The sequence below is a fragment of the Eleutherodactylus coqui genome, chromosome 4, assembly GCF_035609145.1.
Source record: "Eleutherodactylus coqui strain aEleCoq1 chromosome 4, aEleCoq1.hap1, whole genome shotgun sequence".
NCBI lineage: Eukaryota > Metazoa > Chordata > Amphibia > Anura > Eleutherodactylidae > Eleutherodactylus > Eleutherodactylus coqui.
Window position 1 is genome coordinate 285,881,594 of NC_089840.1, and position 23,127 is coordinate 285,904,720.

Genomic DNA, 23,127 nt, shown 5'->3' on the forward strand with positions numbered 1-23,127 from the left:
ACAAAGTGCATTAATATGGCCATACAGAAGTGTATACCCCCACTTGCTTTCGCGGGACAACCCCTTTAAGAAGAATGGAGGGGCTTATTTACATCACAGCTAAGGTGAGGTGATACAACCAGCTTTCTAAATTCAAGCATTCAGCAGGCTGGGTGGAGGAAATAGGTGCGGGGCATGAGAACTTACCAACGCTATGTAACTGCACACAAAATGGATGCCATACAGCCAAGCCTGAATAGCTGATATAAAATGGAAAAAACGAAGAAAGCAACTTACCGGCTCTAGCAGGACGCCTGATTAACAAGTATCCACAGCACACGGATGTTCCCATCTGGCTGGCTTACATGGAATTTTTTAAGCGGTCTGCTCTTTTGCAATGTTTTTAAGCTGTCTGTGAACCTTCATGTGTTTTTGAATAAACATAAACAAGATTTTCTCACCATCATACGTCGAGCAGACCTTCTATTTTGACTTGTTCTATTGATATAAAATGGAAGCTGAGATAGGCCTAAGGCCTGACACACACAAAATGGCTGACTGCCTACCAGTCTCTATATCACACCTGCCCTTTTTGGATTGGCGACGGTGGTTGGTCTCTACAGATCACTTCCAAAGCCCGTCCATGTCACCTCATCTTGACAGGACAGTCCATCTGGCATGAAGAACTCCCTCTGTGTCCATTCGAACGGAAAGCAAACACTGGAGAATGGTGGTGGGAGTTGGCCTTAAGAACTCTCCTCTTCTTGTCCTAATAAGCGCAAGAGGGGGCAACCACCATGTCTGCTGTCAGGATGGACGCTATGGTAAATGGGTATTTCAAGACTTAATTGTTTATTAGCTATCCTTAGGATGGGTCTTCATTGTCAATCACAAAAGTAATAGGGAGGAAGTGGCAGCATGCAAAAACTTCATAAAAGATCAAATTTTATAATTCCATAGTCTTAAAGAGGTAGGCTACGTTTCGGCCTTAGAAGGCCTTTTGCAACCTTTTAAGGCCGAAACGTAGCCTACCTCTTTAAGACTATGGAATGATAAAATTTGATCTTTTATGAAGTTTTTGCATGCTGCCACTTCCTCCCTACTACTTTTGTGATTGACTACTGAGTCTTGAGGCTCAGACTCATTGTTGAGTGGCTTGCATTTTTTTCACCTCACCCCTAGTGGGTACAGATTGAGTGCTGCTGGATTGCTGGATACTTTTCCCTTTGGGTCTTCATTGTCAGACGGATGGGGGGGTCTGACTCCAAGCACCCCTGCTGTTTGAAGTGGCCACGACCTACACTTGAGCATTACAGTTTCTTCTTCTTCATTTGTCAGATGGCCATTCTGCAGGTCAACCCCACTTAAGTGAATAAGATTGAGGTGCAGTACAAAACACAACCACTATACAATGTACAGCGCTGTGCTAAAAAAAGAAAAGGTGAAGATAGAAATGGTATTGGTGTGGAAGGCGTCCAAGTAATCTGGTTTCACAGTGTGAGATTAAAGAATGTAAAGTTTATTTAGGATACGTTTTACAAAGTAAATAAGCTAAGAAGATGAGAAATACGAGCTGGAAATGAGACTCTCTCAAAAAGAGAGAGTGAGAATATAATGAACCTTCATATTGAGGTATTTAAGGAAGTTTTTCGGCTCTGCTCCATAAAGAGTCTCAATGTTCACATGAGGAATATTCCACAAAAACTGCAATTCAGCAACAACAAACAAAATACATGTGAAGAGATTATTATGTCTATTAGTCACACATTTCGGCATCACCCTGCACCTCATCAGAAACCCTTCTGGCCGAGAACATCCCAATCTTATCTTTATTACAGACATTAAGAAATACAGAGAATGCCGAGCAGTTATACAAGAACACGTGCCGAAGGTCGTTACATATAAGAAGTTGGTCACTGGGAAGACATTTTGGTTAATTATACATTTCTCTTCCTCATTATACATATATATCAGGAGTACAATATGGGCAACTGAGCGTCAGCAACATCTATGAGCAAGAATGATTATCTCCTTATCAGTATACAGTGAGGAGGCCGCAGCGCTCGCCCTTCACTTGAATGGTAGCGAGTCGCTATAAGCCCATGTGGCTGATGTACATGGCATTACTGGCCTGAGAAGAGGCCCAAGTACTCACCAGAGCACCATGGCCTCTTCAATCAGCTGATCAGTGGGGATCGTGAAGAACGGACTTTGCTGAAGAACTATTGACGACCTCTCCTGAGGAGGTGTAGTCCCAGCACATCTTCCACTGCAGATAATCTGCACCAAAATCTGCATTAAAATCCTGATAATTAAGTGTAGATTTTGACACAATTTTTGATGCAGATCTGCAGCAAATGTTACCCTTCCAATTGAGGGGGTGATGTCTGCTGCCAATATACATCAAAATTCCCACCAATGGTGCAGATTGTAATGTGGTTTTTGATGCAGATTTTCTGCAGTAGAATATCCGCCCCAATCCTGTTCGGTGTCAGCAAACCCTTAAGGGGATATTGTGAGGTTTAACTTCACAGGGGTTTTAGAAAATAATTACAATTTAACAAAACATAGATTTGGTCCCAATTGTTAAACTTTTCCATTGGGCAAGAGGAGAACAATCACCCCAAAATTTGTTGCCTAATTTCTGCCCCATATGGGAGTGTAAACTGCCGTTTGAGCACATGGGGGACTCTGAAGAAGCGCTATTTGACTTTAAGGCCTCATGTCCACGGGGAAAATCAGGCCCGCTACGGATTCTCCATGGAGAATCCGCAGCGGGTCCCTCCTGCCCCGCGGACATGAGCGCTGAAAATAAGAATAAACTTACCTCCCGCCCCCTCCAGATTCTTCCTTCGCTGCCGCGTCATCTTCTCTGCGTCGCGGCCGGATCTTCTTTCTTCGGCCCGGCAGATGCGCAGGATGACGTCGGTGACGTGCCCCGCGCATGCGCCGGCCCGAAGCAAAATGATCCGGCCGCGACTGAGAGAAGATGGCGCCGCGGCGAAGAGAAGAAACGGAGCGGGTGAGTAAAATCTGATTTTTGTCTCCCGCGGATCCGGACGGCTTCCATAGGCTTCAATAGAAGCCCGCGGGAGCCGTCCCCGCAGGAGACCTGCACGAAAATGGAGGATGGTCCAGATTTTTTCATGCTCCATTTTTTTTTAAATCACTTTTATTGACCATCCGCGGGTATTTATCTACCTGCGGGTGGTCAATGCATCCCTATGGGGTGCGGATCCGCGGGCAGGAGAAGAGTTAAAATCTGCTGCGGATCTTAATTCTTCTTTTGCCCGTGGACATGAGGCCTTAGACTGCCAACTTTTATGGAACGGTTTTAAGGCTAGGTCACATTTACAAGCCCCTGAAGTACCCAGGAGAATTGACTACCCAAAAAGGGACTCCAATTTGGGAAACTAGAACCCTCAAGCAATTCATGAAGGGGTGCAGTGAGTGTTTTGACTCCACAGGAGTAAAAAAAAACAGAGATTTTGCTCCAATTTTATGATTTTTGCAAAAGGGTCATTTGAGAACAAGCATCACAAAATCTACTACCCGATTTCTTCTGAGTACTGCAATGCCCATATGTGGATGCACAGCAGGACAGGGAAGGGCAGATGTTGGGGGGAATCATTTTTGTATGCCATTTCACATTTACAGGGCCCCAGAGGTGCCCGGAGCAGTAGAACCTCCCCCAAAAGAGACTCCTTTTTAGTAGCTACTCCCATATTCATCTAGGGATAATAGAAGTAGTTTTGCTTGGGGTATGTCAATTTATACGTACGTAAGCTGTACAGAGTACAATAGGGCTTAATAAGCCCATCCACAGATTTAGAAGCGAGTCTACCGCTTGTGTCAGCGGATCCCGAGACCTGGTTACAAAGGTTAGTAGCTTGCGGTTGCTCCTGGATGCCATCAGATTGACATCCAGACAGCTCTATCTCAGACATATCATCTGAAAACTTCAGGAGGTAGGTTCCATTGTCCTAGATCGACGGTCTCTCGGCAGAAGAAGTCTACTATTCATCTGTCTACCCTGGTATATGCTTTGCCAAGAGAACTGGACACAAATATCCATGTGCAGTAGCTCGGCCCACTCAGCCTTGCCGACCCAGGTGGAAGTAAAGACTGGCCTAAAAGCCAAACCCACCGACTTAAAGGAGGTTTTAGCTAGAGCCTCAATCTTCCTGTGATGTAGATCCTGGAATGACGAAGTACCCGCTATAGGAAGAGTGACATCTTTTTCCAAACAGGACACAGGTGGATCCACTACTCGAGGAACCAACCATTTCCTCATAATTTTGGTGAGAACGGCTGGGATGTCTGATGAAAATGATGTTGTAGATGAAGTCAAGGCTAATCCAATATCACCAAGAAATCTGTTACTGCCGTAATTAGGTTATCCACCTTCATAGAGTTTGGAAACCTGATCCTCGTCCATATCAGAGTCAGGAAAAGACTCAGATAATTCGCCCTCTGATCGACTACTGTGTCTATGGAAAAGATTGGGAAGTACACTAGGAGGTGCTGAATTAGAGGAAGAAGCCGAGACCTAGATGATAACCTAGAGCAGTAAGACCTAAGCCTCTTATGTGGTCTGCCCCACTGGGAGACCTGCAAAAAAGAGGTGCTGTCATCAGATACAGTCTGTCCAATTGGAATGGGCGTGTTCCAGCCAGTCGAGAATCAGAGTAGATGCCTGGGTAAAGTCTGAAACTACCAGTAACAGTGAGTGTGCCCACTCCAACGCTATGATTAGAGAGGACTGAATAGGAGGGGTGACAGTAGAAGGATCTACAGCAGTCTGCTGCAACGGAATACAGTTAAGACAAAACGTATCCAACTGTCCGCATGCAAATTTGATTTTACAGCGAGAACACACAAAGCAAAGAATGTTGGATTTTTATTGTGCTATTTAGCAAATAAAAAAATAGCAAAAAAAAGACAAACAAAAATTTTTGTCATTTTGTGGGTGAAACATTTCTCAAATACAACATACTACTATGGCTTCTCCCTTTTGTGAATTTTCTGATGTCCCACAAGATTTAAAATTAAAACCTCTCCCGCACTCTGAACATGAATATGGTTTTTCCTCCATGTGAATTCTCTGATGTTCAAATAGATATGACTTTTGAGCAAAACATTTCCCACGTTCAGAACATTAAAAGTTTCTCCCCCGTGCGAGTTCTCTGATGTTCAACAAGATTTGCTGGGGAGTTAACACATTTCTCACAATCTGCATATGAAAATGGCTTATTCCCTGTGTGAATTCTCGGCTATCTAACCAGAACTGTTTTTCTATTAAAACATTTCCCACATTCTCAATGTGAAAATGGTTTCTCCCCTGTGTGAGCTCTTTGATGTTGAACAAGATTTGCTTTGCAATTAAAACATTTCCCACAATCTGCACATGAAAATGGTTTTTCCCCCGTGTGAGTTCTCTGATGTTGAACAAGATTTGCTTTGGAGTTAAAACATTTCCCACAATCTGCACATAAAAATGGCTTCTCCCCTGTGTGAATTCTCTGATGTTCGACAAGCTGTGATTTCTGGGTGAAACATTTTCCACATTCTGAACATGAAAATGGTTTCTCCCCTGTATGAGTTCTTTGATGTTCAACGAGATTTGCTTTGGAGTTAAAACATTTCTCACAATCTGCACATGAAAATGGTTTCTCCCCTGTGTGAGTTCTCTGATGTTGAATAAGATTTGCTTTGGAGTTAAAAGATTTCCCACAATCTGCACATAAAAATGGCTTCTCCCCTGTGTGAATTCTCTGATGTCCAACAAGAACTATTTTCTTATTAAAACCTTTCCCGCATTCTGAACATGAATATGGTTTCTCCCCTGTGTGAATTCTCTGATGTTGAACAAGATTTCCTTTGGCATTAAAAGATTTCCCACAATCTGCACATGAAAATGGCTTTTCCCCTGTGTGAATTCTCTGATGTCCAACAAGAACAGTTTTTTTATTAAAAGCTTTCCCACATTCTGAACATGAATATGGTTTCTCCCCTGTGTGAATTCTTTGATGTTCAACAAGATGTGATTGCTGAGTAAAACATTTCCCACATTCAGAACATGAAAATAACTTCTCCCCTGTGTGAATTTTGTGATGTATAACAAGATGTATTTTATTTGTAAAAGATTTCCCACATTCAGAACATGAATATGGCCTCTCTCCTGTGTGATTTCGCTCATGTCTAATAAGATCTGATTTAAATGTAAAAGATTTCCCACATTCAGAACATGAAAATAATTTCTCCCCTGTATGAATTCTCTGATGTTTAACAAGATTTGATTTTTGTGTAAAAGATTTTCCACATTCTGGACATGAATATGGTTTCATATCTGTGTCAACTCCTTTATGTTCAACCTCTCTTCCATAAATTCTATGCTGCTTACTAGTCTGTGATGAATCAGAAGATGGAACCTGTTTAAAAGCATCAGATGATAGAATTTTGCTGTGAAGGGCTGAGGGTATATCTGGGATAATGGCAGGCTCTACATATGTATCTTGTATGATGCCATGTTCTTCCACTCTACAATCTGTTGATATCAGATGTCCTTCTGAGCCGCTGGTATCATCATCTGCCATCAATAAAACGGATTTTAATATTTTTGAAAATAATACAATTATATTTTATTACATTTCTATAATAATCCCTTAGTGACCAGCCCATAGTGTTTTTACGTCCTTCCTAAGTAGGCTTTAATCTCCGAGGACATAAAAACATGCATCCCGTGGGGATTAAAGCCACGTGGGCTCCGGATGTGACAGCTCCATGCTGTCGGTACCCGGAGGTAGCTGACAACATGGAGCTGTTATCCCGGACCACGGGGAGACCCCCCCCCCCCCCATCCCCCGGATCGCATTAAAGTGCAAAAACGTTTTTAAAAAGTTAAAGATTCGGCTGCTCTCATGGATTGGATCCATGAGGGCAACTGATATTACTCACCCCAGTCCTCCGCGCTGTCCCGAGGTGATCTGGCCCTCCAGGACTTGATGCCGGCCTTTTGCGCCTGCGGGCCAGGCATCATTACGTCAGCTGCATGCGCAGAAGGCCGAGAGCCCCGGCAAATTAATTCCCCAGGACAAACCGTGGTATCCATTTGGGGGTGTAAATTTTCATTTTCATGTGCGCTCTGTAAAAAAAACCCTGCTTTTAAAATGACACATTTGCAAAAATATAAAATTTAAATTTTTCCTCTCTAAATTGCATTAACTCCTGAAAAAAAAACTGTGGGGTCAAAATACTCCTGACCCCCCTTAGTGAATACATTAAGGGGTTTAGTTTTTAAAATAGGATAATTTGTGGGGGTATATATTATTCTGACACCTATGAGCCTTTGCAATCTTGGCTTGGTGCAGGAAAACAAAGTGTTCCACAAAATGTTGATAATCAATGTTAAATTTGTACGATTTCTCTTTAAAAAAAAACAAAAAAAACCCCCAAAGCTTTTCAAGTGTGCATCCAGAATAAAGTAAACAGATGGAAATATATATCTTATCAAAATGTGTACAGTATGTTTGCACATATTTCATATATTTCAATTAAAAATGTGAAAAAATGTCAATTTTAGAGATGAGCGAGCACCAAAATGCTCGAGTGCTCATTACTCGAGTCGAACTTTCAGTGATGCTCGAGAGTTCGTTTCGAGTAACGAACCCCATTGAAGTCAATGGGCGACTCGAGCATTTTTGTATATGACTGGTGCTCCGCTAAGGTTTTCATTTGTGAAAATCTTAGCAAATCACCAAAGTCATGTAAAAAACACAGAAATGGATAGGGCAGGCGAGGAGCAACATGCAGGGCTGCATTTCGGGCTCCGAGGTCTCACTATTAAGCCACAATAGTGGCAAGAGTGAGACCCCCCCCCCTACTGTCAGCATAACGATCGTTCTCCTCTGCCACAGCTGTAACAGCTGTGGCAGAGAAGAACGATGTTAGCCCATTGAATTCCATGGAGCCGGCAATACAGCCGGCTCCATTGAAAGCAATGGGCTGCCAGCGAGTGCGGGATGAATTTTCGGGAAGGGCTTAAAAATATAAGCCCTTACCTGAAAAAGCAAGATTTTAGTGTAAAAAAGAATAAAAATGCAGGCATTCTCTTCAATGGAGCCGCTGCTGCTGCCGGCGACTCCATTGAAGACAATGGTCCGCTGGCACACCTGAATTCTTTTCCAGGGAAGGGCTTTACATATAAGCCATTCCCTGGAAATGAATTAAAAGTGATTTAAAAAACAAAAAAAATAGATACTTACCTCCCTTCAGCTGCCGGGGCACAGCCGCGTCTTCTCCTGCTGTCCCCTGCACTGTGGTGCTGAACTGCTGTCATTCAGCTGAGAGCTGCGCTGAGCCAATCAGGGGCAGCACTCACTCACCCATTCATGAATTCATGAATGGGTGTGAGTGAGATCTGCCTCTGATTGGTCATGCTGTGACCAATTAGAGGCAGCTCATTCAGCAGGCGGGGATTTTAAATCCCCGCCTGCTGAATACTACTCACAGCTGTTCAGAGCAGTTCAGGAAAACTGCCGGCCGGCCGCAGCTGAACTCCGTCTGCCGGGACCAGGTGAGTATATATATATTTTTTATTTTTACACATTTCTGGATGAATTGCAGGGAAGGGCTTATATATTTAATCCCTTCCCGAAAATTCATCCCGCGCTAGCCGGCAGCCCATTGCTTTCAATGGAGCCGGCTGTATTGCCGGCTCCATTGAATTCAATGGTCAGTGCTCGTTTAATCGAGACGAGCACCGCGTGGTGCTCGTCTCGAGTAACGAGCATCTTGAGCACCCTAATACTCGAACGAGCATCAAGCTCGGACGAGTATGCTCGCTCATCTCTAGTCAATTTATTTTTAATTTTCTCAATTTTTGCACTTTTAATAAAAATACAAATTCTACTATTTTTACCAACAAATGAAGTACAACATGTGGCGAAAAAACAATGTCAGAATCACTTGGATATGCAAAACCTTTACGGAGTTATTCTATGTTAAAGTGACATGTCAGATTTCCAAAATATGGCTTGGTCATTAAGGCGCAAAGAGGCTTGGTCACTAAGGGGTTAAATATTCATAAAAATTCAATTATTAAAAATGATTTCCCATTAATAGTAGGCACAATACTTTGCGCAGCACCTAATCCGACAACCATCCTTGAGTACCACTCATTTTAGACCATGAGCTCTTCTGCATTTTTCATCTCCAGTGAAGCCGATTACTTCCCTATTGTAGGACGTGTTCTGCACTGATTTCCTTCCATGCGGTGATGGTAATTTCCTACCTCCAGCAGGCGCTCTCAGCTGCTGCTCTTATCTGCGCCTCATACGGCTTGTAAGGTTACAGAGTGCATATATCTGTATTACTCCCCCAAATGCACACCATTCGCAACCTGATTGGTTGTTTGGATTTACTCTTTCCCGGTGATTGGTTATTTGGGTTGGCTGATTCCTGATGATTGGTTATTTGAGTTGGCTGGTTCACGGTGATTGGTTGTTTATATTGGCTCGTGTAGAATAGGCTAATATGCTTACAGAGCGCAGGAGCCATACGAGCCATAGATAAGAGCTGCTGACGCCCCCTGCTGTAAACTGCCCTGTACTGCGCTGCAACTACAGTCTGCTGATCATGTGCTGCTGACCGGGGAATAAAGACGCCTTTACAAGCCCGGCACCGCCATTATCAGTAGGCGCAGATATGTTTGTAGCAATTCACTAACCCAGCTGACTGTTACTTGTACTAAGATGTGGGAAGTTCCTACTGAGCATGCCCAGTCCTTCTGGTTCCAGCAGCAGAGAGGAAACATGATAAAGGCTCATTCACATGGCTGTATACACAGCATATAAGAAATACAGACAGAAATACATTTTAAAAAGGCACATGCGAATAAACCCATTCAAATCAATGGGTTCTATTCATTCCATTTCACACGCGTAATACAGAGGATGAACGCTCCCTGATGGTAACTGCGCATGTGCAAAGCCACTAATGGAGGATGGAGTGACTAATAAATGATGTTGGCCAGGGCGGACGTAACCTACAACAACCCGAAAAATTACAAAAAGGGGAGTCATGGAATACTTTGTACAATATTGCTCCTTTCTTTATAGTACATGGGGTCTCAGCCGGGAGCAGACGCGATGTGAGGAGACGCTGAATGCAGCCTGGAGATGACTTCTTACACGGCGCCTGCGGCCGGACTAAAATACTAGAGGAAATAATATAATTATCACCATGTAATCCAGGATTAATAGAAAACCATCATGATGACTGATCTGTACCCGTTGGAGAGTGCAGGAACATAGTGATCTGTTAGCCACAGGATTAGGGTCGGCATATGACCCTTTGTGCGAGGACAACAGGAGGAGCACCGGCAGAGCTGCACACAACGACCTCCGGCAGACTAATGACCTAACTGTCAGGAACCCTCCATGAGGGGGCCGACTCCATATGTACTATGGCTGAATAAGGGAATATACAGCTGAAAACCCCGACAACACAGACTCTTCTCTACATGTAGTCTCACCTGGGGGGTCATCTGTAGGGATCTCCTCCTTACACGGCTGATCCCCCCTCACATGTGTCTCTGTAGCATCAATAGGGATCGGATCTTCATCCAAATTCACAAGCTGTGAAATAAATATTGTAAAAGTCATCACACAGTTGGAGAAGTCGTGTGGAAGGTTTTATATGGCCAGAAAAGGTCATTAATTAGTATGAGGAGCCGGAATGACATGACAGCAGTAGTGATCTGGGCCAAATAGCTGCAGGTCTCCTGTATAACTCCAACCTGTTGCTTCTTTATTCCAATCAGAAGTCTCCAGAACCAAAAAATAGTGATAAGATGCGGAGATCTAATGTCTGCGGTGGCTGTAATCCTGCCATCTCCATCTTTCTCATTACACAAGTATCAGTCATATAATAAGACTGAACACAAGACCTTCCCAGCCGTCCTACAGACCAGAGGGGAGATTTCATGAGACCTTCTCTCCATCTACCTGATCATCCTGTGGAAGAAGAGGCCGGGGACATCTCTCCGCTGCTGTTCTCTTACTGGATCTACCTGCAGAAAACACAGACAGCCACTGAATGTATTCTCTACATACAAATAATAAAGGCCGTGTGGATTTAGTCCTGTCTATTACCTGGTGATAGGGGGGGCTGGTGGTCCTCCATCATGACGTCCTTGTACAGATCCTTGTGTCCTTCTAAATACTCCCACTCCTCCATGGAGAAATAGACAGTGAAGTCCTGACACCTTATAGGAACCTGACAACACAATGATACCGTCATCACCCAGACACGTTATACCGCCATAGCGTTACTGTATAATGTCCCAGCATTCCCAGCAGCATCACCTCTCCAGTCAGCAGCTCAATCATCTTGTTGGTGAGTTCTAGGATCTTCTGCTCATTGATCTCCTCCAGTATCAGGGGGTGAGGTGGAGGCCCTGTGATTGGGCTCAGGGGTCTTCCCCATCCATCAGACACCGGGGCCTGACAGCCATCACTAGAAGTCTTCTTCACTATCGTGTAATCCTGTTTATGGGGAGACACATCCATAAATATCCCTGCAGACATTTTCACCTCTCCAGTTATATTCATCAATCACTAAGGTTCTGTTCACATTTGTGTTACCAATTTCCAGAGTCCTTCACATCCCCAATTATATCCATGTGATATTAAAGGATACAGAAATCTTTTTGCATTAAAAATCAATACACACATATCTTACTAAGTTGCTGCAGAAAGAAATGATGCAATTATCTGTGTTTTGCTTTGAGTTTTAATTCTGATGCATTAAGAAAACCTTATACTTGCATTGCCTTTAGTCCTGCCTTGAGATTTCTGGCTGGGGATGTTCTCAGCACTGATCAGCTGGTCTCTCATGAAGGATCACAACTCAGTCCCCCTCGTTCTCCTCCAGAGGCTCTTTAGCCATGCTCACTCAATATTACAAAATGCTATCTCTCTATTTACTATTTAGTGTGTGTGTGTTTGTGTGTGTGTGTGTGTGTGTGGGGGGGGGGGGGGGACTTACAAATGATAAGCCGTTTCTCAGAAATCCCTCACTGTGTAATGTTCTCCCTCGCAACATGTTCATTCTTCTAATGCTTTTACACTTGGTGACAGGCTGCTAAATGATTGCACGAGCGTTGACATCACTGCTAAGGTCAACAGCGCTCGTGCAGAGTGTTTAGACAGCGAGACTTTGCCACTGGATCGCTGGGTTCATGCTGGCTTCGCGCTCAACGCTTCACCTTCTACGTGAAGCGCTGAGTGGAGAGCATTTACACGGAACAAGAAGCGATTCAGCGATAGTTTTTAAGCTGACTGAAAGTCAGAGATAACGACTTGTGAACAAAATGTGAGCGATTATTTTGCATTCACACTGAACGATTATCGCTCATATAATTGTTACGTGTAAATGGGCCATTACTCAGGGAGGGACGCTAGGGGAGGGGTTCAAAAGCAGCCATCAGTTTACTCTCATGGATAATAATAAGTCAGCCCTCCAGCTTGGAAAACAATACAAGCATCAAAACTAAACAATCAGAAAAAAATCATTTACAAAAACACATTGATTTAAAAAAAGAAAAAAAAGGAGAGCAAATACAGCGCCCCAAAGGGTAACTCCGGACATGGGGCTGGGAGGGTAGAGTGGTTACTTGTCACAGTGACACTTATCAGACTCTCTCCTGGAGGGACATATGTAGCCTCGGCCAGAGCAGCGCTGGGCCTCTTCCGGACACCCCTAGGAAAGGGATGGCCAATATAGATGGAACAGGAATACATTTTTGTCACGTGTGACGCCACTGTTCCTTTTACCCACCGGTATGACCCTCGGTGGTAATAAAGAGAATTCACGCACAATGTAAGGTTGAAGTACCTCAGTCCCTGTGAACGGTCAGGGACTGGCAAAACTTTACTTGGGAATTTCAATATCTCACAAATCAAGAACACACTAGTGCAGGTAAGAACAGAAGGTTGGAGGTCAGGGAGGAAACTCTGGATAATATCGGTCCTGAAAGCCTGCGTTATCTGTCAGATATCGCTCCTGGAAAGGGAACTCCACAGGGTAGGGTCACTCCACAGACACTCTTGTAACACAGTACCTCTGCACGGTGATCTGGGCCTTTCTTTTCTCACTCTCTCTCTCAGACTCTCTTTCTCCTCACTCTCTATTGGCTCCTGGCATTGGGGTCCTCAGGATACCTCTCCTCTTCCTCCATCACTTCACTAAGTGAGGGTTGAAGGTACCCCCATGTGGCCGGTACTCCATTCCACTCCTGACCGTTGAAGATGATGAAGCCTCAGCCCCCGACTTGTTCTCATATACTCCTATTTATCTTCTGTCACATACCCAGTGAGAAGACATGAACTGATACATTTACAGACATCTCCTTGTCTTATGCAGACATTAACCTCTCATTTGCTGCAGCAGTGCAATACACATAACAGAAGACAAGACACTTTGCACAGTGCATCTACATAAGACATAACATGTATGGCATTTATAGAGGTGCCAGAAACATAGACTTCGGGCCACTACACAAAGGTGTACATATCCTTTAACCCCTTAACGCAACAGAGCGTCCATTTGCATCCTGGAGGTTTGAAGTTTGCATGGAGGGTGATCCCAGGGATGGCATTGCATCATACTACAGGAGCGATCAAACCATCGTTAGTTTATGTCCCATATGGGGACTAAAAACAGAAAATTAAAAAAAATTGCAATTCATTATGAAAAAAATACATGAAAGGTTAACAAACTGCTCTTTTGCCATATTTATAATAAAAATAAACAATGCCCTTTTTTGATCACCCCACCTCCAATAAAAAGTAATAAAAGAGTCCTATGTACTCCAACATGATACCAATAGAAACTATAGGTCGTCCCACAAAAAACAAGCCCCCGCACAACTATTTTGACAGAAAAATCTAAAAGTTGTGGCTGTCCAAAGATGCTGGCAAAATAATTAAAAAAAAGATCTTTGGAAAAAACTACTGTTGCAGCTGTTCTGAGGCCTGCACCTTGCTTGCAGGCCAGACCAGGCTTTGGGTGTGCCCTTGCTTCTCCTGGAGCTGAGGGGTGTGGTAGTTGCACAGTAACCTCAGTCAGCACCTGGTGCTGAGTAGCTTGGCTCCTACTTAAACAGTGCCAGCATGATCTCCTGTGCTGGTCAATCCTTCAGTTACCTTTGGACAGCGATGGAGGAACACGCCTTGTCTGAAGCTCCTAGCTAAGTTCTTTTATGCTTTGTTTGGTTTTCTGTTTTGCCTTTCTTTTGTGCTAGGGCTCCCTGATAGGGACTTGTCAGTGGCCCAGGCACGCGTGCGGGCTTGCACTTGTCAGAGCGGTCGTTCCACCGAGTAGGCAGGGCCCCCTCCCAGGTTAGGGGACTATAGGGAGAAAATTCCCCTTAGTTTTATGTTTCCTTTTGCACTGTTGTGCCTTTTGTTTGTGTTTATGAGGTTGCCCGTCCGGAGGACGCAACAAATACAAGTAGTACAGTAAAAAAATTACAAAAATTTGGTATCGAAGTAATCGGACAGACCCACAGAATAAAGTTATCATGTCATGTTTGCTGCAGTGTGTACAACGAAGAGGAAATACACCCCCCCCCCCCCCCCCCAGATGTCAGAATAGCGTTTTCCCCCATTTCACTCCACTTGGAATTTTTTTATGTTTTTCAGTACATTATATTGTACAATAAATAGCACAATTACAAAAAATATTACTTGTTCCGCAACAACAACATGCAGACATCTACATGGATAGATAAATAAATCAGGTTTAAGTCAGGAAGACAAACTAAAAAGAAGAAAAAAAAAAACCTTGCGTCCTTAAAGGGGTTTTCCAGGGAGAATACTATTGATGACCTATCCTCCTGAGAATAGGTCATCAGTAGTAAAACCCCTTTAAGGGGTTAAGTATGTGGTGACATTTGTGTTCATCAATTCCTTTGTTTCTCTCTGTCATAGAAGCAGAAGAACTAAACTGACAAGTGTGTCAGATCCGTCATATGACGGACATCAGTGGTCCCTGACAGACCCCCATTGATCAGAGACTGACATAGATAAGAATGATGGAACGTGACGTCATCCCCAGAATCTCTCACCTCTCCTGTAAGCTGGAAGAGTATCTCTAGGGTGAGGGTGAATATACTCTCCGCCATCTTGTCCCGGTTCCTCTCCATCCTTGTCGGGTCAATCAGGATAATTATCTGATATAGAAGATATCAGCCGAGGATCCTGAATGGGAAGAAGACGAGACAATGTAACATCATACAAAACCCCCTGGAATAATACAATTACTGGACATTATAAGGAAAACCGGTGAGGAGGTAATAAAGTGTAGATGTTGTGTTCTCTCTTTATGCAGGTTGGATCAGGAGGTGAACAGTTTGTCAGGGCCGTTTCTCCATGTTGGGGGCCACAGCATGTCACATCTCCTCTAGAGCAGATCAGGGGCCACAATGGTGATGTCAGTATAAAGCAGTAAATCTAGAGGTCAGACAGCGACTTCCCAAGTCCCGGACTTTGTAGTACAATCAGTAGAACAGTGAGTTGCGGTGGTGAGCAGGGAGGAGCCTGCCGGCAGCTACTCGAGCGGGCGGGTACTCGAATTAGGCACTACTCGCTCATCTCTAAACATAGCTTGTTCAGTTATGTCAGAATTCCACAGTACAAATATTACAAGTTTTTTGTTGATATGTAAACATGAGAATGAAAATGTGTTTCCATGAATTAATAGTTTCATACGAGGCCTTATATGAAGCTTTGGCATAAAGCCGTGTATACTCCTTCTTTCCTTTTCTTGATAAAAACTCTTGTCTGTAGTAATAAAATGAATTCTCTGCATACAGAACACACCGTGCGCCACTGAAGTTCCCATGCGTGAAAGAAATATATACTTATTCGGAACTCGGCAACATATCATTTGGGGTCCCTGGAATATCCCTAACATCCCTAGAGGCTTTCTCATAAAATGGCCATTCAAAAATATAACTCGTCCTGCAAAAACAGCCCCCATGTTCGGGCGAGGAAAAGGTCCTGAAGGGGTTAAAGGGGTTTTCCAGGACTATGAGGCTCGTTCATATGAGAGTATTCAATCACGTGGAAAAATCCCGCGGCGCGTCCGATTCTACTGCGTATTACTGACATCAAGAGGCCGCTGAGGAGAATAAGCCGCGCAAATACAGACAGGAGGTGAAACATGTTGGCAGAATGTATGCCACGGGGCCGGCCGCCGCTTCTTCCGGGCTCCGTGCGGCAGACATCAGGGGGCGGAGCTGGACGGGAGCCGCCGGGAGAACATTCAATGTGGCTTCATTTTATGTCCCAGAAAACCTCTTTATCGAGAAATTTACCCCAGAAATCCTGCGAGCCGCGTGACCCTGTGTGCAAGAAAACCAGCCAATCACAGCGCAGCTTATAGCACTACCTGCTCCTCAGGAGAGCTGCGCTGTGATTGGTTGCTATGGGCTTCCATAAATCTGCCCCCCAGTGCTGGTGACCCCACATACCTCCACCTGCAGCCGGACAGGAGCCGTGGGGTTGTTCTGTGCTTACAGGACCTGTGATGATGTCACCGTCATGTGATCAGGGTGTGGGAGGAGACAAGGGGTCACATGACCAGGTCTATCTGCTCAGTGGATGCCGGACTCTGCTGTGTGAAGATGTATTCAGAGAGTGGATGGAGCAGAGCCGAGCGTGTGTGAGATGGAGGAGCGGAGCCGAGTGTGTGCGAGACGGAGGAGCGGAGCCGAGCGTGTGTGAGACGGAGGAGCGGAGCCGAGTGTGTGTGTGAGACGGAGGAGCGGAGCCGAGCGTGTGAGAGACGGAGGAGCGGAGCCGAGCGTGTGAGAGACGGAGGAGCGGAGCCGAGCGTGTGAGAGACGGAGGAGCGGAGCCGAGCGTGTGAGAGACGGAGGAGCGGAGCCGAGCGTGTGAGAGACGGAGGAGCGGAGCCGAGCGTGTGAGAGACGGAGGAGCGGAGCCGAGCGTGTGAGAGACGGAGGAGCGGAGCCGAGCGTGTGAGAGACGGAGGAGCGGAGCCGAGCGTGTGAGAGACGGAGGAGCGGAGCCGAGCGTGTGAGAGACGGAGGAGCGGAGCCGAGCGTGTGAGAGACGGAGGAGCGGAGCCGAGCGTGTGAGAGACGGAGGAGCGGAGCCGAGCGTGTGAGAGACGGAGGAGCGGAGCCGAGCGTGTGAGAGACGGAGGAGCGGAGCCGAGCGTGTGAGAGACGGAGGAGCGGAGCCGAGCGTGTGAGAGACGGAGGAGCGGAGCCGAGCGTGTGAGAGACGGAGGAGCGGAGCCGAGCGTGTGAGAGACGGAGGAGCGGAGCCGAGCGTGTGAGAGACGGAGGAGCGGAGCCGAGCGTGTGTGAGACGGAGGAGCGGAGCCGAGCGTGTGTGAGACGGAGGAGCGGAGCCGAGCGTGTGCGAGACGGAGGAGCGGAGCCGAGCGTGTGCGAGACGGAGGAGCGGAGCCGAGCGTGTGCGAGACGGAGGAGCGGAGCGCGTGTGCGAGACGGAGGAGCGGAGCCGAGTGTGTGTGAGACGAAGGAGCGGAGCCGAGCGTGTGCGAGACGGAGGAGCGGAGCCGAGCACGTGTGATATACGGGGGGAGCGGAGCCGAGCGTGGGTGAGACGGGGGGAGCGGAGCCGAGCGCGTGTGAGACGGAGGAGCGGAGCCGAGCGCGTGTGAGACGGGGGGGCGGAGCCGAGCGCGTGTGAGACGGGGGGAGCGGAGCCGAGCGCGTGTAAGACGGGGGGGAGCGGAGCCGAGCGCGTGTAAGACGGGGGGAGCGGAGCCGAGCGCGTGTGAGGCGGGGGGGGAGCGGAGCCGAGCGCGTGTGAGGCGGGGGGGGGGCGGAGCCGAGCGCGTGTGAGGCGGGGGGGGGGGGGGCGGAGCCGAGCGCGTGTGAGGCGGGGGGGGGGGGGCGGAGCCGAGCGCGTGTGAGGCGGGGGGGGGCGGAGCCGAGCGCGTGTGAGGCGCGGGGGGGCGGAGCCGAGCGCGTGTGAGGCGCGGGGGGGCGGAGCCGAGCGCGTGTGAGGCGCGGGGGGGGAGCGGAGCCGAGCGCGTGTGAGACGGGGGGCGGAGCCGAGCGCGTGTGAGACGGGGAGCGGAGCCGAGCGCGTGTGAGGCGGGGGGGGGGGGGAGCGGAGCCGAGCGCGTGTGAGGCGGGGGGGGGAGCGGAGCCGAGCGCGTGTGAGGCGGGGGGGGAGCGGAGCCGAGCGCGTGTGAGGCGGGGGGGGGGGGGAGCGGAGCCGAGCGCGTGTGAGGCGGGGGGGGGGAGCGGAGCCGAGCGCGTGTGAGACGGGGGGGAGCCGAGCCGAGCGCGTGTGAGACGGGGGGGAGCCGAGCCGAGCGCGTGTGAGATGGGGGGGAGCGGAGCCGAGCGCGTGTGAGACGGGGGGGGGGGGGAGCGGAGCCGAGCGCGTGTGAGACGGGGGGGGGGGGGAGCGGAGCCGAGCGCTTGTGAGACGGTGGGGGGGGGAGCCGAGCGCGTGTAAGACGGGGGGGAGCGGAGCCGAGCGCGCGTAAGACGGGGGGGGGGGAGCGGAGCGGAGCGCGTGTGAGACGGGGGGGGGGAGCGGAGCCGAGCGCGTGTGAGACGGGGGGGGGAGCGGAGCCGAGCGCGTGTGAGACGGGGGGGGGGGGGGGGAGCGGAGCCGAGCGCGTGTGAGACGGGGGGGGGGGAGCGGAGCCGAGCGCGTGTAAGACGGGTGGGAGCTGAGCCGAACGCGTGTAAGACGGGGGGGAGCGGAGCGGAGCGCGTGTGAGACGGGGGGGGGGGAGCGGAGCCGAGCGCGTGTAAGACGGGTGGGAGCTGAGCCGAACGCGTGTAAGACGGGGGGGAGCGGAGCGGAGCGCGTGTGAGACGGGGGGGGGGAGCGGAGCCGAGCGCGTGTAAGACGGGTGGGAGCTGAGCCGAACGCGTGTAAGACGGGGGGGAGCGGAGCGGAGCGCGTGTGAGACGGGGGGGGGGGAGCGGAGCCGAGCGCGTGTGAGACGGGGGGGGGGGGGAGCGGAGCCGAGCGCGTGTGAGACGGGGGGGGGAGCGGAGCCGAGCGCGTGTGAGACGGGGGGGGGGGAGCCGAGCCGAGCGCGTGTGAGACGGGGGGGGGGGGGGAGCGGAGCCGAGTGCGTGTGAGACGGGGGGGGGAGCGGAGCCGAGCGCGTGTGAGACGGGGGGGGGGGGAGCCGAGCCGAGCGCGTGTGAGACGGGGGGGGGGGGGGAGCCGAGCCGAGCGCGTGTGAGACGGGGGGGGGGGGAGCGGAGCCGAGTGCGTGTGAGACGGGGGGGGGGGAGCGGAGCCGAGCGCGTGTGAGACGGGGGGGGGAGCGGAGCCGAGCGCGTGTGAGACGGTGGGGGGGAGCGGAGCCGAGCGCGTGTGAGACGGGGGGGGAGCAGAGCCCGAGCGCGTGTGAGACGGGGGGGGGGGGGGAGCGGAGCCGAGCGCATGTGAGACGGGGGGGGGAGCAGAGCCGAGCGCGTGTGAGACGGGGGGGAGCAGAGCCGAGCGCGTGTGAGACGGGGGGGGGGGGGGGAAGCGGAGCCGAGCGCGTGTGAGACGGGGGGGGGGGGGGGATCGGAGCCGAGCGCGTGTGAGACGGGGGGGGGGGGATCGGAGCCGAGCGCGTGTGAGACGGGGGGGGGGATCGGAGCCGAGCGCGTATGAGACGGGGGGGGGGAGCGGAGCCGAGCGTGTGTGAGACGGGGGGGTAAGCCGTCAATGGAAGCCATCCATCATGCTATACTTCCGCTGTAGCACAGTGGAGGTATCGCGTGAATACGCATCCGTGCCAACCGCGTCATCTGACACTGCCGGCAGGTCATGCACGTTGGCCCGCTATGAGGGACAAGTACGGCGGATCCGGAGTGATAAGTATGGGGGTTTTGGGGGGCGCTGTGGTGGACTCCATTACGATATTCCACTGGCGGAGTCCGTCACAGCCATGGGCATGAGGCCTTAAGGGAAGAGCAGCAGAGAAGAGTCATTATGGAGCTTGTTGGATTCCTTACATCTTACCAGACATCAGCCTGAAGAGACTACAGCTGTAATATTCCGGGGGGTACTGGGAGATATTGGTTCCCCCTCCATCTACAGATACAATAGTCTGCAGTACTGGGGGCTCTGGGTGCCCTCTCCATCTACAAATACAATAGTCTGCAGTACTGGGAGATATTGGTGCCCCCTCCATCTACAGATACAATAGTCTGCAGTACTGGGGGCTCTGGGTGCCCCCCTCCATCTACAGATACAATAGTCTGCAGAACTAGGGGCTCTGGGTGCCCCCCTCCATCTACAGATACAATAGTCTGCAGTACTGGGGGCTCTGGGTGCCCTCTCCATCTACAGATACAATAGTCTGCGGTACTGGGTGCTCTGGGTGCCCCTCCATCTACAGATACAGTAGTCTGCAGTACTGGGGGCTGCGGGTGCCCCCTACATCTACAGATACAATAGTCTGCAGTATTGGGGGTTCTGGGTGCCCCCCTCCATCTACAGATACAATAGTCTGCAGTACTGGGGGCTCTGGGTGCCCCCTCCATCTACAGATACAATAGTCTGCAGTACTGGGGGCTCTGGGTGCCCCCCTCCATCTACAGATACAATAGTCTGCAGTACTGGTTGCTCTGGGTGCCCCCTCCATCTACAGATACAATAGTCTGCAGTACTGGTTGCTCTGGGGGCCCCCTCCATCTACAGATACAACAGTCTGCAGTACTGGGGGCTCTGGGTGCCCCCTCCATCTACAGATACAATAGTCTGCAGTACTGGGTGCCCCCTCCATCTACAGATACAATAGTCTGCAGTACTGGGGGCTCTGGGTGCCCCCTCCATCTACAGATACAATAGTCTGCAGTACTGGGGGCTCTGGGTGCCCCTCTATCTACAGATACAATAGTCTGCAGTACTGGGGGCTCTGGGTGTCCCTCCATCTATAGATATGTGAGAGGTATGTGCTGTGTGTTTTATTATTTGTCCACAAGAGGTCGTTGTTCTACAAAAAGCTGATGGTCAAGTTGTGAATTGACCGGACCATGGTAGCCTGTGATTGGAGCACCCGTTGCTTGGTTACACTGTGCGCACGGGAGGAAAGAAAATAAAAAACATCCGTATGCTGTGAGGTGACAGTTGGTCCAGGGAGCTAATGGAGTGAAGCTACGGAAGAGGGAAGGAGGTCATGTTCTGAGCAAGGGGAGTGTCCTGAGTGGACCCGAACTGCAGCAGTGCGGAGCAGATTGAGATCCTCACCAGATGCCAGCCAGATGGGAGAAGAATTGCTGCTGGGGATGTTGTGATAACCAGAATGAGACGGGATATTGTGTGGACCATGCTGGATGTCGCTGAAGAAGTGAGTAACGACTCCCTGCGGTACCACACGCTTGGCTGGAGGGGCCCTTTAGCCGTCTGGACTCTTTGGCTGATCATACAGCAGTCCAGGCCAGTAAGAAAAGTACATACATGCAGGACACCATATTTTGCCGCCAAGTTACTCGGGACTGCGTTTGGGCCTGTAGTTAGGCTACATAGGTTTATGGACCGTGTCAGGCCGCACTTCAGCGGGATCGGCGTAGTGGCTGGCATGAAACATACAGCTGTTCAGTAAGAAGCTTCTGGGGACCATTCACCTGGTTATATAACCGCTGTTCTTTTTATCTTTATACATTTTCCTTATTGTATTGGGTTTGGGGGGATAGAGTTGGTGTTGTTAAGTTTGTAAGCTGTTGTGCTGCACCGCCAGTACTCAGATCACTCTCCCTTCCCTTTGTTCCTGAGTAGTGGTATTAATAGGTAACAAGGGGCCGGTTTTTTGGGGGCCTGCCCGTTAGGTAAAAGCATAGTCTATTTTCGCAGCGCACATTTGGTGAGTACAGCGCTGAACAGCACAAGGGCCTCAGCCATGTGGCTGAGTGTATGGGAATTTTGCTGGGTTACCTATTGTTTGTGGTCACGTGGGCCACAGTGTTTTAGCGACCGTTATGGACGGGAACGTGGCGGGAATTAATCCAGTGGCGCCGGCCCAGGGTTCTGCTCAGGGTGCCCCAGCACTGCCATTACAGCCCGTGCCTGTCACTTTAGCCCAGGTAGGGTACTTGTCAGTTGGGGCATTAATGCAGAGACTCCCCAAATTCAATGGAAAAAACATGACGTCGCAGGACTGGGCCGCAAGGGTGGGGAGTGTGGTTAAAATGTGCAACCTGAGCCCTGAGCTGTGTGTCGAGATAGCTTTGGGGGCCTTAGAGGGTGACGTAAGATGGACTGTAATGGTGCGGCCCGAGTCAGAGAGGGACACCTTAGGCAAAATATTGTCCCTGCTGGAAAGAGCTCAGGGGGGGGGGGGGGGGGGGCGCACCAAGGTAGCACAATTGCAAAGCCAGTTCTTCAATTAGTCACAGTGGGAGGACGAGACTTTGACGCAATATTCTAACGCCCTACAGGAGACATTGAATGAAGTGCAGCGGCAGGACCCAGAGGCTATGGGAGCCTTCCAGGAGGTGGACCGGCTATTACGCGACCGATTCATAATAAGGTTATCCAATAGGTTCTTGCAGGACAAGATGCAAGAGATGGTCCAGGCGACGCCTGAACTGACGTTCATCTGGCTGCAGTAGAGAGGGAAGTGGAGCCCATGCCTGTGGCTGTGAAACCAGTGAGTAGCACCGGAGGTCGATCGGGTCCAGGAGAATCGGAGTCCCTGAAGGATATAGTCCAGGCCCTGCAGACAGAGTTGAGAGAACTCCGAGTAGAAGTATACCAGATGAAAGCGAGGGCACCTCAGGCTCCGGAAATGGTCCCATCACCCCACCTGGCTCCATCAAGGATAAGCCAGCTGCGTGGGCCCACCGACAGAAGTCCTTCTAGTGTGCAGAGATCACGGGGACCCCTCTGCTGGTACTGCCTACAGTATGGCCATATTGCCAGAGAGTGCCCGATGCAGGTGGAGCCCGAGCTGCCGTTAAACTCCCAACCACCGCAGTAACAGGGCGTCCTGCGGCGGTTCATCAAGGTCTAAGTCCCATACACGGTGATCACAATCTGTATGCTAGCAGCCCTGTTATGGAAGCTGAGATGGAAGGCAAGAAAGTATGCTGCCTAGTTGATACTGGGTTGGAGTGCA

General features: G+C 49.5%; 1 protein-coding gene across 1 annotated transcript in view; it reads right to left on the bottom strand.

The window, feature by feature from the left end:
* The window catches only part of LOC136626742 (zinc finger protein 420-like), a 167,134-nt gene that overhangs the window by 77,277 nt on the left and 66,730 nt on the right, over positions 1-23,127 (bottom strand). The window contains exons 2-5 of the mRNA XM_066601748.1: positions 11,133-11,525; positions 10,986-11,050; positions 10,514-10,616; positions 5,430-6,568 (exon numbers count right to left, since the gene is read on the bottom strand). Of these exons, the coding sequence (XP_066457845.1) occupies positions 5,430-6,568; positions 10,514-10,616; positions 10,986-11,050; positions 11,133-11,280 (1,455 nt within the window). The 5' untranslated portion in view covers positions 11,281-11,525. The remainder of the gene's footprint in view (positions 1-5,429; positions 6,569-10,513; positions 10,617-10,985; positions 11,051-11,132; positions 11,526-23,127) is intronic.